General features: G+C 45.5%; 2 protein-coding genes across 10 annotated transcripts in view; one reads left to right on the plus strand and one right to left on the minus strand.

Annotated features, from left to right (window-relative positions):
• Positions 1-5,669, minus strand: part of CSAD (cysteine sulfinic acid decarboxylase) — a 43,123-nt gene extending 37,454 nt beyond the window's left edge. For 2 of the 7 annotated variants that reach the window (XM_049883245.1, XM_049883243.1), the window contains exon 1: positions 5,512-5,669. The gene's annotated coding sequence lies outside the window, so the exon portion shown is untranslated. Of the gene's footprint in view, positions 1-4,695; positions 4,852-5,028; positions 5,085-5,382 lie in introns of those variants that run through there. The other 5 variants (XM_049883242.1, XM_049883239.1, XM_049883246.1 and 2 more) reach the window with 4 other exon arrangements.
• ZNF740 (zinc finger protein 740) lies at positions 5,043-14,622 on the plus strand. 3 transcript variants are annotated; one of them, XM_049883263.1, is made up of 7 exons: positions 5,043-5,134; positions 5,975-6,289; positions 8,628-8,777; positions 9,121-9,210; positions 9,708-9,831; positions 10,227-10,345; positions 11,327-14,622. In XM_049883263.1, exons 2-7 carry the CDS (start codon positions 6,281-6,283, stop codon positions 11,414-11,416), a joined length of 582 nt encoding a protein of 193 aa, XP_049739220.1. In that variant the 5' UTR covers positions 5,043-5,134; positions 5,975-6,280; the 3' UTR covers positions 11,417-14,622. The 3 variants fall into 3 exon arrangements, with proteins under 3 accessions (XP_049739220.1, XP_049739219.1, XP_049739218.1); XM_049883262.1 differs by having other exon boundaries at positions 5,975-6,490; positions 10,227-11,420; XM_049883261.1 differs by having other exon boundaries at positions 10,227-11,420.
• The last annotated feature ends 273 nt before the right edge of the window (positions 14,623-14,895 follow it).

A 14,895-nucleotide genomic window follows, 5' to 3' on the forward strand; every position in this document is an offset into this window, starting at 1 on the left:
ATTTAAAGAAATAATTAAAAGGGTCAAAAAGCAATGAGATGCTCAACTTTACTATTATTAACACACAAAGTAAAACAACAATAAAATGCTATTTTTCACCTACCAAACTGTCAACTGTATAAAAAATTCACAGCATCCAGAATTGCCAAAGTTGTAGGAAATGGGGATATTTACACACTGTTCTGAGTGGGCTTATAAGCTGTTACAAATTTTTGAAAGTCAATTTCACAGAATCTATCAAAATTTAAAATACACATATCTTATCTACAAATCTATAAATCCAAAAGGTTAACTATATAAGGATGTTCATTAAGGCACTGTATAAAAAGCAAAAAGCTGGAACTAACTTGAGTTCATTATGTTACTACTAGGGCTAGATAAAGTACAAACATAAAACAGAATAGTATGCAACAATTTTTTAAATATAAAATGACTTAAAACATTGTCAACCTTGAGCATTGTGCTCAAAAAAAAAAAGCGTTATCTATATAAGCCTAAAGGGTCAACAGCTATTTTTTTTTTATTGTACTTTAAGTGAAAGTTTACAAATCAATCTCTCATATAAAAATTTACATACACTTTGCTACATACTCCTAGTTGCTTTCTCCTTAATGAGACAGCATACTCCTCAACACCCTGTATTCCCATGTCCATTCAGCCAGCTTCTGTCCCCCTCTGACTTCTCATCTCCCCTCCAGACAGGAGTTGCCCATATAGTCTAATGTGTCTACTTGAGCCAAAAAGCTCACTTCTCACCAGCATCATTTTCCATCTTATAGTCCAGTCCAATCCCTGTCTGAAGAGTTGGCTTTGGGAATGGTTCCTATCTTGGGATAACAGGTCTGGGGACCATGACTTCCGAGGTCCTTCTAGTCTCAGTCAGACCATTAAATCTGGTCTTTTTACGAGAATTTGGGGTCTGCATCCCACTGCTCTCCTGCTCCCTCAGGGGTTCCCTGTTGTGTTCCCTGTTAGGGCAGTTATCGGTTGTGGGCGGGCACCAACTAATTCTTCTGGTCTCAGGATGATGTAAGTCTCTAGTTTATGTCGCCCCTTCTGCCTCTTGGGCTCATAATTACCTTTTGTCCTTGGTGTTTTTCATTCTTCCTTGCTCCAGGTGGGTTGACACCAATTGATGCATCTTAGATGGCCAGTGGCTAGCGTTTAAGACCCCAGATGCCACTCTCCAAAGTGGGATGCAGAATGTTTTCTTAATAAATTTTATTTTGCCAATTGACCTAGATGTCCCCTCAAACCATGGTCCCCAAACCCCCGTCCCTGCTACTCCGGCATTTGAAGTGTTCTGTTTATTTAGGACACTTCTTTGCTTCTGGTTTAGTCCAGTTGTGCTGACCTCTTCGGTATTGTGTGTTGTCTTTCCCTTCACCAAAAATAGTTCTTATCTACTATCTAATTAGTGAAAACCCCTCTCCCTCCCTCCCTCCCCACTCTTGTAACCACCAAAGAATATCTTCTTCTCTGCTTAAACTATTTCTCGAGTTCTTGTAATAGTGGTCTTATACAATATTTGTCCTGTTGCAAATAATTTCACTCAGCATAATGCCTTCCAGATTCCTCCATGTTATGAAATGTTTCACAGATTCATCACTGTTCTTTATCGATGCGTAGTATTCCATTGTGTGAATATATCATAATTTATTTACACATTCACCCGCTGACAGGCACCTTGGTTGCTTCCAACTTTTTGCTATTATAAACAGTGCTGCAGTGAACATAGGTGTGCACATATCTGTTTGTGTAAAGGTTCTTATTTCTCTAGGATATATTCCAAGGAGGGGGATTACTGGATTGTATGGTAGTTCTACTTTTAGCTTTTGAAGGACGCGCCAAATAGATTTCCAAAGGGGTTGTACCATTTTACATTCCCACCAGCAGTATATAAGTGTTTCAGTCTCTCCACAGCCACTCTAACATTTATTCTGTTGTGTTTTTTGGATTAATGCCTGCCTTGTTGGACCAAGATGGAATCTCACTGTAAATTTGATTCGCATTTCTCTAATGGCTAATGATCATGAGCATTTCCTCATGGATCTATTAGCTACCTGAATGTCTTCTTTAGTGAAGTGCCCGTTCATATCCTTTGCCCATTTTTTAATTGAGTTATTTGTCTTTTTGTGGTTGAGTTTTTGTGGTATCATGTAGGTTTTAGAGATCAGATGCTGATCGGAAATATCACAGCTAAAAAGTTTTTCCCAGTCTGTAGGTAATCTTTTTACTCTTTTGGTGAAGTCTTTGGATGAGCACAGGTGTTTGATTTTTAGGAGTACCCTGTTATCTAGTTTCTCTTCTGGTGCTTGTGCATTGTTAGTAATGTTTTGTATACTGTTTATGCCACATATTAGGGCTCCTAACGTTGTCCCTATTTTTTTTTCCATGACTTTTTATCGTTTTAGATTTTATATTTAGGTCTTTGATCCATTTTGAGTTAGTTTTTGTGCATGGTGTGAGGTACGGGTCTTGTTTCGTTTTTTTGCAGATGGATATCCAGTTATGCCAGCACCATTTGTTAAAAAGACTGTCTTTTCCATATTTAACTGACTTTGGGCCTTTGTCAAATATCAGTTGCTCACTTGTGGATGGATTTATGTCTGGATTCTTAATTCTGTTCCACTGGTCTATATATCTGTTTCAACAACTATTTTAAAGCGTAAGTGAGAATGTTAGTAGGCAGGGATTTTAGGTAAATGGAAGTGAAACAACTAGAAAAGAAATAACAAGAATGTTGACACAATATGAAAAATGTAACCAACTTCATCCATCATTATGTCTAGAGACTGTGGAATGGGAGTAGGTTTTGCCGTGCATATTTTTAAAAAATAATAAAATTAATATTAAAAAAATGTAAACTGACTTAGAAGACACCTAAAATACATTTGTGTGGCACATCGCAGGTGCTCAATAAATATGTACTAGATGAAAAAATATTTTTGTATGAGCATAGGAAAATGTGCGGAGGTACATATGCCGAACTGAAAACAGTGACTGCATTCAGTAGCGTGGGATAGTAGAAGGTGACACTAAACATTTTTTGCCTTTTATACTTTTGCATTGCTTGGATTTTTTGAAAAATAAACAAACAAAAAAAAACCCCAAACCCACTGCCATCGATTCTGACTCATAGCAACCCCACAGGATTTCCAAGGCTGTAAATGTCTATGAAGCAGACTTCCATATCTTTCTCCTGAGGAGCCGCTAATGGTTCCAAACCCCTGACCCTTCGGTTAGTAGTCCAGTGCTTTAACCACTGCACCACCAGGGCTCAATAAGTATGAACTACTTTTAAAGAAGACTTATTAGGACTAATGGACCACAATTGCCACAATCTCCTCTAGATTGAGCCCAGAACAACTAGATGGTGCCTGGTTAGCACTACTGACTATTCTGACAGAGATCATAAGAGAGTGTCCCGGACAGAGCGGGAAGAAAATGGAAAACAAAATTAAAATTCACACACACACAAAAATACCAGACTTGCTGGTCTGACAGAGGCTGGAGAAACCCCAAGAGTATGGCCCCCTGGACACCCTTTTAACTCAGTACTGAAGTCACTGTCGAGGTTCACCCTTCAGCCAAAGATCAGACAAGTCTACAGGGCAAACAATAACACACATGAGGGGCGTGCTTTGTAGTTCCATGAAGTGTACAAGACTAAACGGGCATACCAGCCCAAAAGCAAAGACAAAAGGCAAGAAGGGACAGGAAAACTGAAGGAATGGAAACAAGGAATCTGGGTGAAAGGGAGTGTTGACACATTGCGGGATTGACAACCAATGTCACAAAGCAATTTGTGTATTAACTGTTTACTGGGAAGCTGATTTGTAAACTTTCACCTAAAGCACAATAAAAAAATTTTTTATATTGAAAATAATAAATTAAAAAACTTATTTCTGGTGACATTTCTCTCCACTTTGTCTCAATTTTATGACAAGCCTTAGAGCACGAAGAACTTACTTTCAATGGCCCAAAATGTGGGGTGCTCAAAGAAATAAAGCTTGTGTACAGAAAATGGTTGGGAATCCTTGACTTTTCTCATAGAGTTTTAGGTATCGCCAATAATTCTCCTAAACTCACAACCTGTTAGCACCTACAGCAGAAACTGAGATCTAAATGCTTTCTTCCTTTCATCAAGTGAACTTTACACATAGTCCATCTTTAGCAGGGGCCCTCCCTAATGCCTAAAGCTGGGGATAGAGTTTGAGGAAAGGTTCGTTTCTATTTTCCCAAAAAGTCTAGCTCAGGGGCCAATCTGTAGCGCTAAGTCTCTATCGAACCTATCGCCTCCTTGAGGGGAGTCCCATGGCCTTTTCCAGGCGAGGAGGCCAATGTTAAGACGCTGGACCGTCTGGAATAAAGGCGGTTAGCGGCATAAGGTAAATGGGCCGGCCTGGGGCGTGCGGACATCTGCAGAGACTTGAGTAGTGCGGCGTAGAGAAAGCGTCTGAGAGAGGACTCATTTTCAACCTGTGGTTGAGTGTTCACGGTAGGGAGGCCCAGAATCTACAGATCTCGACCTGATGGAAAGCCTCAGGGTGGACAACCCTGGCCAAGTTCCGTAAAAATACCGGTACAAGCTATTCTGGCCCTACTTGGGGCTTCAGGTCCAGAAGCGACGAAAGGAACGTCCCTGAGGGAGGGAAAGTGATAGCGCTTTTCAAACAGATTTAAGCAACTCACCTAGCAAACCCTCACAACGAGTACCCAGCACATAATTATTTCAGGACCCTTCTTCGTGCCCTCAGTCAAGATGGCCGCCAAGGCTCACCCTCGCCATAACGCAGGCGCCGTCCCGCTAGCCCATCCTCTTGCCGTCCCTCCCAGCGCCGGCACCGCCCACTCGCCGGCTGCACCCACCCCTCCCTGCGTCCCCAGCCTCACCCTCTTTCAGGTTGCCCCCGCCCGTCAGACTCCCAAGCCCGGAAGTGGATGTTGCTGCTCGGCGGAGCGGACGAGGGGGAGGGGGAAGTGCTTCCGGGGAAACGGGCCCCGGGTTGGTGTTTGTAAACTTGCCTCAGTCCCGGCGGGGGCAGTGGCGGCCGCGGGGTTGGCACGGTTTGCTGGGGCCTGGAGGAGGCGCCGCGTGGCGGGGGAGACAGTGAGAGGCCACGCCTGGCAGGTAGGAATACGCCCCAGGGAGGTCAGCGTCGTCCGGGCAGACGGCAGCGCTTCAGCAGCTCGCAGGCCGCGGGACGCCGCGCGGGAAGGGGGAGGGGAAGAAAGGAGGGGCGCGTGGCGAAGGGAGGGGGCTCGCGGAAGGAGGGGAAGGGGCCGCGCGCGTGCACCGCCCCCAACCCGCGCGTCCGGCCGCGTCCCTGGCCCGGGAGAGCGGGTATTGATTGAGGGAGCACGGGCTCGAGCACGCACCTTGCGCGCTCCACGGCGCTCTCCTCTGGGTTGGTGCCGCCCGCTCAGCTGCTGGCTGGCAGAAGGGAGGGGACGTGCCGCGCAGAGCTTCGCCTCCCTGCCCTTCACCTCCGCAGCGAGTTTCCGTACCTTCGGGCGACTCAGAGAACCCGCAGGAGTGAGCCAGTCTGGGCGCACACTGCCAGTCCAGTTTCTGCTGGCCACCAGGCGTTCAGCGATGGCCCCTGAGGTTTCTTTCACCTCGGTTCTCCAGGCCGCCTATGTAGACTGCTAGTTTTCTGGGCCAGCCCACTCGGCACAGAAGCCTCAAAGGGCCTCCGCCCCCTTCTTCCATTCCTGTATTAGCAAATCCCAGTGCTTGCTCTGTGGGCAAAGCTCCTCCATAAGGAGCCCCAGTTACTTTTGCTCCTGTTGGCAACCCCTCCTTGCCCTAGAGACCTGTTTCTTCTACTGACCTAGAAAGAAAACTCTGCTAGTCTCATGACTACTTTTTGAGCCTCAAGAGCTTCCAGCAAAAAAGCTCATCCCCACCACAGGTTGTATGGCCTGAGGATGTTGCTCTTAATGGCCCCATCTCCCTTTCTGGTTTCAGATTTCCGAAACAGATCGTGAGCCTCAACGAGAGAATTCAACTGGAAAACCAAGACTGGCAGACTCTTTTTCAGACAATAGGCAGGAGGCAGGCAGAGTCCAGGGATTCTTGGAACACCTGTCTTTACTTCGGAGGACACTAAGTTCTATTTGAAGGCAAAGGCAGTTCAATATGGCAGCAGGACTGAAGGGACACAAAGGAGTCGTTACAGTGATTTGGTGACAGTTCTTCAAGCTACAGTGTCTTAAGGAAAAGTGGATTAAGAAACTCCTGAACTTTTGGGGTTGCATTAAGTGAGAAATCAGCATGGCTCAGGTAAAAAGCTCTAGAGTCCTCCTACTTCAAGATCACTGGGAAGCGTGTTTGCATTTTCACTCTCGAATGCTGCCTTAGTCAACATATTGAGCAACCCCAGTGAGCCAAACTCTCTATTAAGCACCAGGGGGAAATCTAGAGGAAGGAAAGGAGAAAGGCCACAGCCCCTGCCTTCAGGGAGCTTCCAGTCAAATGAAGGAGGTAGGCTATACTAAATCACAGGCACCGATGGGACATTTACAAAGCAACATGTACTCAGTTCATACTTGGCATATTAACTGCTAAGGGGCATGAGGGAGTGAACAGTCTGGTGAATGCTTCATTTGTTTTTCAGCAAGAATTTATTGAGCTGCTGTTACATGTAAGGCATTGTGCTAGGAATGTAAAGATGAATAAGACACTGTTCCTGCCCTCAGCGAGCTTCCAGGCTAGTTGGCAGGGATAGGGGATGGAGACACACTATATTTTTTATCTTTCTCCTCAGAGCACCTTGCGTAGTGGCTGGCTAGTGGTAGAAATTCAGTGAATCTTTATTGATAGAAGGAATGTTTAATAATAGAGGTATGTACATTGCAGAGTAGGGAATAATACCTCTGTCTGAGTGAACAAAGATGAGGCTTGAAGGATACATAGGATTTTGCTGGATAAGACATTCAGACAGAGAAGGACATTCAGACAAGGGGAACTGCATGGGCAGGGGCTTAGAGGCATAGGAGAACATGATGCAGATGGGGGAACTATGGGTAGTTGGCTGCTAATGGGGTGAGAGATTTTCACGTGGATAATGGTGGAGGGGAGAGTTGTCTCCTGGAGGAGAAAACAGAGTCTAACCCAAGGGGCTTTTATGTCTTGCTAAGGAATTAGACTTTAGGGAATAGGGACTCTGAAGAATGTTAAACAACAAGAGTGACTGCAGATCGGTGTATTTAGAAGGTAATTGTCATTGTGGAGTGGAGGATGGATTGGAGAATCAGAATGACCAGATAGGCTATTGTAGTTGTATGTGTAGAAGTGCTGTGTGCATGCATCCCCAAAGCTGCTCTAAGCTCTCTTCCAGGGAACCTCCCCTGCCAGTCTCTCCAGGATGGCAGCCTGATTATAGTATAATTGGCTTTCTTCCAGCTGCCTCGCATGCACAGCTTCCTCCTTTCCATGCTGAGTAGGAACCCTTCAGTTTCTTCTTCCTTTGTCTGTTTGCATCGCACTTTGCAGCAACTCTTGTTCTGAGAAGGCTGCCTTTCACTAAGCAGTAGCTTAGCACTGGGCACCACTAAGCATTTTATGTCTTCATTTAATTCTCATCAAACCTATGAGGATAGGTGTTCCAATAGGCATTTTGCATTTAAGGCTTAAGGAGGTTGAGTAACTTGCCCAAGATTACACAGTTTGTGAACAGCAGAGCTAAGGTTTTTTTAACTCCAGACCTTTTGCTCCAAAGTCCCTGAAGCAGGGCAAAGGCGTCCCAGGTTATAGTAATAATAGAAAAACAAATTTTTCTGTAAGTCACTTTTGGGAGTTTGCTGACCAACTGTTTTTTGAAAGTTTTCTTCGGTAAAAAAAGTATACTCTCTAGTGCTAACTAAGCAAAGTTCATTTGAAGCATGTAGTGATGAAAAGTGAAAATTTGCTTAAACATCCCTTGCTTAAGTAGCTTTTTAAACTATGTGAAGCAGGGAAAGTGAAGAAATTTGGACATACATGCACACATATAAATGGCCTAGGGGGTCAAGAAAAGTTGTATATTCAACTCTAGAATCTTTCCAAGTGGTTTAATTTTTATACCCTTTGTAATTGACAACGCTTGGGGAATTTTAAATGCGAAGGGAGAAATGACCTGAGTTTACTGATAAACATATTTGTGGGACATGATAGAATATATAGTTGGCACCGGTGAGGTCTGCCACTCAGAAATGGGTTCTGTGAACCTGAGTGCTATTGGGAGAAGAAGAACGGTCCCCTAGGAATCTGTCATTTCAGTGGGTCAACAGAACAGACCCTCATGCCCATTCACAGTTGAGGCTTAGAGGTATCTTCAAAGTAATACATACGTACACATATTGTATGTGGTAACAGTACTGATGACACTGACGTGTTGATAATACTTGATTATTCGCTTGATCTGTATATAAATGGTGAGGGACTTCAGAATAAGTAATTAGTTCCTGGTGAGATGAGTTAGGGAGGACTCTTGAAAGAAGCAGGGTTTGGAAGTGACGAGCGACACTCTGGAGAGAAGCAGTTTGTCTATAGTTGGGTATAAAAGGTAGTTCTATAGGATGGCAGCCTGTTTTGCCCTGCCCTGCCAGGTGACCTGACACCTTATCTCCTTTCAACTTAGGCAAGTCTCCTGGCTTGTGAAGGCCTAGCAGGTGTGAGTCTGGTTCCCACTGCAGCCAGCAAGAAGATGATGCTGAGCCAGATTGCCAACAAGCAGGCCGAGAATGGCGAGCGGGCAGGTAGCCCTGATGTCCTGAGGTGCTCGAGTCAGGTACAGCGCTTGAGTCCATTGTGGCACCTGGGGGTCGGGTGGCCCAAGCTCTCTGCCTGGAAATGCCAGGCTTTGATTCCTCAGTGCTTTCGTTTAGGGAAGTGGGGAAAAGGAATCCAGTTGGGGAATGAATGAAGTGGATATTTTAGAGCGCTAATGAAGGTGTTTTCTCTATACCCCTTAAGGCCAGGGTCCATAGAGAGGAGATGAGTGGATACTTTCTCTAAATCTTTGGTGCAGGTGGTTTACTCTCATTTATAATTGTATGTCTGAAAACAGCATCTGGTTTCCTGTCTTGTATTCTGAGATGGACTATGAGTTTAGATTTGATTTGTATTTAAAGGGCCACCGAAAAGACAGTGATAAGTCCCGGAGCCGCAAAGATGATGACAGCTTGGCTGAGGCCTCTCATTCAAAGAAGACTGTTAAAAAGGCAGGTAATGGGGTAATTCCCTGAACTTGTGCAGTTGGGTAATGGTGTAATCCTCCTCCTCCCCTGTGACTCAACTTTGAGCTTTTCCTGGACATTTTGGTCCCTCACAGCCAGTAAATGTGTCACCTTGATTTCATCCAGAAACCACTGTGGTAGTTGATCTCTGCCCTCTCTGGAACATCTTTGCTAAGGGAAAGAAGTGGGTAGGCATGAGACCCTTTGGCAGAGGTCCAGGCAGATTTCCCCTCCGGTCATATTCAGAGTGTTAGGTTTGACAAGGCAGACAGCTTACCCACCACACCTCCTTCCCCAGAAGGGGGTCTATTAATGTTAAGCAATATGAGAGATGATAGCATCTTTAGTCAAAGCAGGGAGAAGAGCAAACCAAGCCACAGACAGGTTCCTTTGTCCAGCAGCTGGAGGAGGACACAGTAGAATGGTATCTCCAGGAAAGACACAGAGGAGTAGCCTCATGACTTGCCTGATATTTGCCCTAGGTGGTGGTAGTGGAACAAAATGGTTCTTTTCAAGTAAAGATTCCCAAAAATTTTATTTGTCAACACTGCTTTGGAGCCTTTAGGAGCAGTTACCACCTCAAGAGGCACATCCTCATTCACACTGGTAAGTCTCTTGTCTATATTCAAAGGGAGAGAGTAGTCTATCGCTTGTGTTCTGTGTGTGTGTAGAACCTTAGTTGGATTTATTTTAAAGTGCACATACTAGAAATGGAGGAAGAAGGTAAGTGAATGAGGTAAAGAGGTTGCATGGCTCTCTGTCTGCTGCCAGTGGGACCATCAGCTTTGAGGACCTCTCCCCATTTATGGTAGCTTAGACGGCACTGGGTATTTTTTCTGGGTTTTTTAGGTGTCTATACATTATACGATGACAGTGGGTTTGATTTTGTTTTTTTCTGTTATACGTTAATAAGAATTAAATTGTTTGGGACTACACCTGGAATGAGTTTCCCTACCATATATATATCTCCTGAAATTCACTTCTCTCTCTACCTGGGCCAGGTGAGAAGCCATTTGAGTGTGATATATGTGATATGCGCTTCATCCAGAAGTACCACCTGGAGCGCCACAAGCGTGTACACAGTGGTGAAAAGCCTTACCAATGTGAACGGTGCCATCAGGTAAGGCTTATATGTCATCCCCCAACCTCCACACACAAAATTTTCCTTGACCAGGGCCATTCCCCACTCTGCCTCGACAAGGAGCCACCTGGTGTTCCTTACCCTGATAGGGTCAGTGCCTCAGAAGAGGTGCAACTTGCTGTTCTTATGCAGTTGATTAATGGTGGGGGCCGTTAGAATAATCATAATAAAGACAACAGTAGCATTTCTTAAATGTTTATGTCTGGCACTGTAACAAGTTACTTTACGTAGATTATTTCATCTAATCCTCACAGTAGCTCTGTAATGAACTACTGTGTAAAGTTGTCTTTATCCTCATTTCGTATATGGGGAAGTTGAGATTCAGAGCGGTTAAGTTTCCCAAGGACACAGGAGATAAAGACCAGAGCTGGGATTCAATCAAACTTCAAAGCTCCCGTACTTTGGAGGAAGAGAGAAAATCTCTGCCCTGGATGGCAGTGTCCGATCTGATGAGAATGTCAGAGCCAGGACCAAAATTGGACAAGAACAAGAGATGGGAATGATAACAGCTAACACTTCCTGGATGTTTTGCTGGGTCTCAAGCATTATTCCATGCTCTTACATCGAATATTCAAAACACGAGAATGAAAGTTCCATGAGGGCAGAGACTTTGTCCCACTGGTTCTCAAGTATATCCTCAGCACCAAGAGCTGTACCTGCCTCAAGATAGATATTCAGTAAATTTTGGTGACTAAAGGAGCCTTGCTGTGAGCAGATCATTTTAGCCCTTTCTTACAAATGAGCATACCGATTCAGGACTGTTAGATAATTTGCCCAAGGTCACACAGGTAGTAAGTCTGCAGCCAGGACTCAGACCTGGGCACTCTGGCTCCAGAGCTTGCATTCCTAACTGCTGTGTGCTTATGCCATCTGTGTACATACTGAGGAGACATAGAGTGTGATGTGTGCCAACAGGTGGCCGAGTTTCTTTTAGGCACTTAACCCTCCCTCTCTTCTCAGTGTTTTTCTCGGACAGATCGATTACTCAGACACAAACGGATGTGCCAAGGGTGCCAGTCCAAGACTTCCGACGGGCAGTTTTCTCTATAGGTGCAAGGGGCCCCAGGTGGTGGGAGTGATCAGAAGAATCTACCGAAGAGCTCACCCCCTCTGGTCGATGGTCCCACCACCACCCTGTCTGTATCTGCCCCCTCCTGGAGGAGTGGACCCAGGAGACCAGAAGAGTACATCAGGGGACAGAAGCCCCAGAGCCTCAGTTCTGTAAATAATCTGAGACTATGAGTATCTCGGGGAAGTTCTACAGCATTCCTGGGTGGGCGAACTAGTCTCTGGACCCTTGGCTGAGGTTGTAAGAGGGGGACTCAAGGTACAGGACCAAGACTGAAGTGTGGCTCCCACAACCTTGGACTCCAGCTGGCAGCTGAAAAGGAAAAGATTGGGGAAAAGAATTTTTTTGTTTCTTTGTTTTGTTCTTGTTTTTGTTTATTCAAAAGCAATTTCAGCAGGTAAACTATGAATAGAGGTCATCTGGATGCATAGAGTCCTGGTACAAAGCAGGGACTATGACTAGTCCAGCCCTCCCCGGAAATTGAGCTTTTAGTTGCAGTCGATCCTCAGTATTCCACAGCCCTGTACCTCACCTCCTGTATAAGGGAGACTAGGATCAGGGATGGCAGCTGAGCTTACTTGGGCCTCCTTACACACTGTGGGGACAAAAGGAAGAACAGCGGGAGGAACAGATAAGGGCTGGATCCAAGAAGAGTGAACAGGTACCTCTTACTTCCTCAGGGGACAAGCGTGAGTTGTGCCCATGGGTATTGTAATGGCCCATGCCGCACAGGTACCTGATGGGGTCAGCTCAAGTGCCTTTTTGGAGGAAACTTGGGTGGGAGTGACCCATAAAGCCCTTTCCTTTCCTTCTCTCTTTGGGCAGTTTTTGGAGATAGTTTGTGGCTACCTCACTGCCATTGACTTCTGAAGCCAGACAGAGGTGTTGAGTGGGAGAAATGGATGTCAAAGTGAGTTCTCTCTTTGTGCCCTCTTAGGAACAGCCCAAGACTAGTCCAAAGTTGGGCAACAGCTGTTGGAAAAAAAAAACAAATTTGGTGTCCTCTGACATGACCGTTGAGCAGTAGGGGCTGTTCTGCCTGCCCGAGTCCTATCACTGTATTCAGGTAGAGAAGGGATCTGGTTTTTTGTCCCAAAGAACAAGATCTTGGCTTCCTTCTTGATGGCCATTCCTACCCAACAGTGAATGGTGAGAGAGGGTGGAGTCTGCAGAGAAAGAACTGAGGGAGAAACCTAAAGTATTTAGGTTTTATTCTTAACCAACATTCTTTGCTCCTCTCTGCTCCCACACCACCACCCTATTGACTCCCCAAAAAGTGATCAGGTGTGTATGTGGTATGTGAGTGTTCGTGTTTGTGTGCTTGGAGGAGATGGCGTATTATTGAGCCAAACCCTTTTCAGGCCCTCAACTTCAGGGAGGGTGTGGGTAAAACAACCTCCTCCCTCCCAAACCTGAAGGGTACTTGAGAACCCAGCAGGAGCTGAGGAACTCAGTTTAGGGGACAGGAGAGCTTTGTTTTGGAGGGTTTTAAAAAATTGATTGAATAGACTGGTTGTTAGGGTGTTCTGATCCAAGCCAGGGGCTTGTGAACATGAGCTTTCTAAGGTGAAATAAAAACGCTTTCTTCCTGTTAGGGAAAGGATCCTTATGGGAAGTGCTAGGGATTGGTTGACCCCCACTGTGGCCTGCCCTGACCTATGGGGACAGGGGAACTATCTTAGGAATAATCATGGAGACTGGGTAAATCTGAACACCAAGTTGTCATGGAGGCCTGAGATGGCAACCTCCAGGAAGTGTGATTTCATTTCCCAGGAAGTGTAGGGAATAAACAGCAGCAGCAAACTCCTGGCTAGTCTCAAGGGGGGGGTCTTCCATATTTCTGAGGTATGAACATTTGTTTTATGAACATTTTAGGGGAAAAAGGAGGCAGGGGACCTTTTAGATTTTCCCTGAGAGCATCTGAGATGCCTTGTGGGAGAGACCGGAGAATGTGTTTGCTGTTTTATACTCTTCCAGCTTTATACCGAAGCTCCCGTTTGATACTGTCCAGATCTTAGACCTCAGCCTTTGAATTTGTCCTGTGGTCCCTGCAAGCAGGCGCATCTTTCTGCATATGAGCCAGCCCCCTTCCTGGTAGAGGGCTCTGATGAGGCTGGGGTTTTTCTGTTTCGTCTCTGGGAATATATTCTGGAAAGCAGGATACATTTAGAAAAAATTATCCTCCCAAAAACACTTTTGAAAAGAGGGGATAGCTAATCCAGGATTGGGGTGTGGGGTGGAGGGGAATCACAGGAGTGATCAATGGCCCTAAGTTTGGGAGTGTGTTCAAGATGAGAGCGTGCCCTGGCCCTTCACACAGGCCTTGGCTTCCTGCCTAGGTGAGTGTGAGGGAAGGAATTTCTGGTCATATGGGCAAAGGGGCATACCAGAACCACCCTGCCAAGGATTGAGGTGGGGGGAGGAATTCAGGAGCACGTCGTTGGTTCAGTCATCCAGGTGCTGACATTCTAGAGCAGTGGATGTGTGAGGAGAGAGGAGCAAATGGGTGAGAGGAGTGATTTAATGCCCAGAGGGCCCAGGAGCCCCACTTATACCCCAGGGAAACCACAGACTTAAGATGGCTGCAAAGGCTCCTTAGTCCAATGCTCTACCTCTCCTGCAGGGGTGGAGCCTAGCACTGGAAAGATGCCTCAGGTGTGTTTGGAGTGGGGGAAGGGAGGTGGGGCAGGCTCTCAGAGACCAGGTTGTGGAATGTGGGGGCCTGGGAAAGAGTAGCGCCAGTTTCTGGGTGGGCAGCTGCCCCAGGCCCTGCCAGCCCTGTCCTTCCCAGCACCCCAAGTCTTTTCCATCCACCCTCCAACAGCCTCTTGTCATCACTTAGCTACTGATTGTACCCCATGGCTTGATATGGGAGGGTTAAATGAGGTGTGGAGTCCCACCACAACTTTTAACCCTCTCCCCCAGGTGCCCTTTGCCTCTGCTGTGGCTCTGGGACTTTTATCTTCAACAATCCCCTTCCTACCCTTCCTCTCTACCCTTTTTTTTTTTTTTTTTAATATACTTATTTTGCTATTGGGGGAGGGGAGTATCAAATGAACAAGATCACTTTTAAATGGTAGTTTTTATAAGATGTTATAAACTTGTATCTTTTTACCATTAAAGTGCAGTGTATGTTCCTTCGTGATATATTTAGGATATTTAATAAAAAGAAAATGGGGCTTTTCTACATATTATCTCCTCTTTGGGGGAAACAGACTTTGGGGAAGCTTTTCACTAGGGCCTGAGTGGTTTCCTTCATCCCCCCCAAGTGTGACCACCACACAACTTTGAACACCCTACAGACCAGTGTTTTAAAACTGTCTCCCATCCTACAGAGGAGCAGTAAGTAGGTATAAAGAGCATTGATTCTGAACAAGTGAGAAAATGTGTACAGCAAGACGGAATGAGGTTAGATAATCAGCAAATCTGGTAATTCTCAGTATGTGGTTTGTATCCCTCA

The sequence above is a fragment of the Elephas maximus genome, chromosome 4 (genome assembly GCF_024166365.1).
Source record: "Elephas maximus indicus isolate mEleMax1 chromosome 4, mEleMax1 primary haplotype, whole genome shotgun sequence".
NCBI lineage: Eukaryota > Metazoa > Chordata > Mammalia > Proboscidea > Elephantidae > Elephas > Elephas maximus.

Bases quoted from the DNA above. Each gene is read 5' to 3' on its own strand.
- ZNF740 (XM_049883262.1), top strand. The intron at 9,211-9,707 runs GCAGGTAATGGG...TATTTGCCCTAG, and splicing joins CAAAGAAGACTGTTAAAAAG to GTGGTGGTAGTGGAACAAAA. The intron at 9,832-10,226 runs GTAAGTCTCTTG...TACCTGGGCCAG, and splicing joins GCACATCCTCATTCACACTG to GTGAGAAGCCATTTGAGTGT.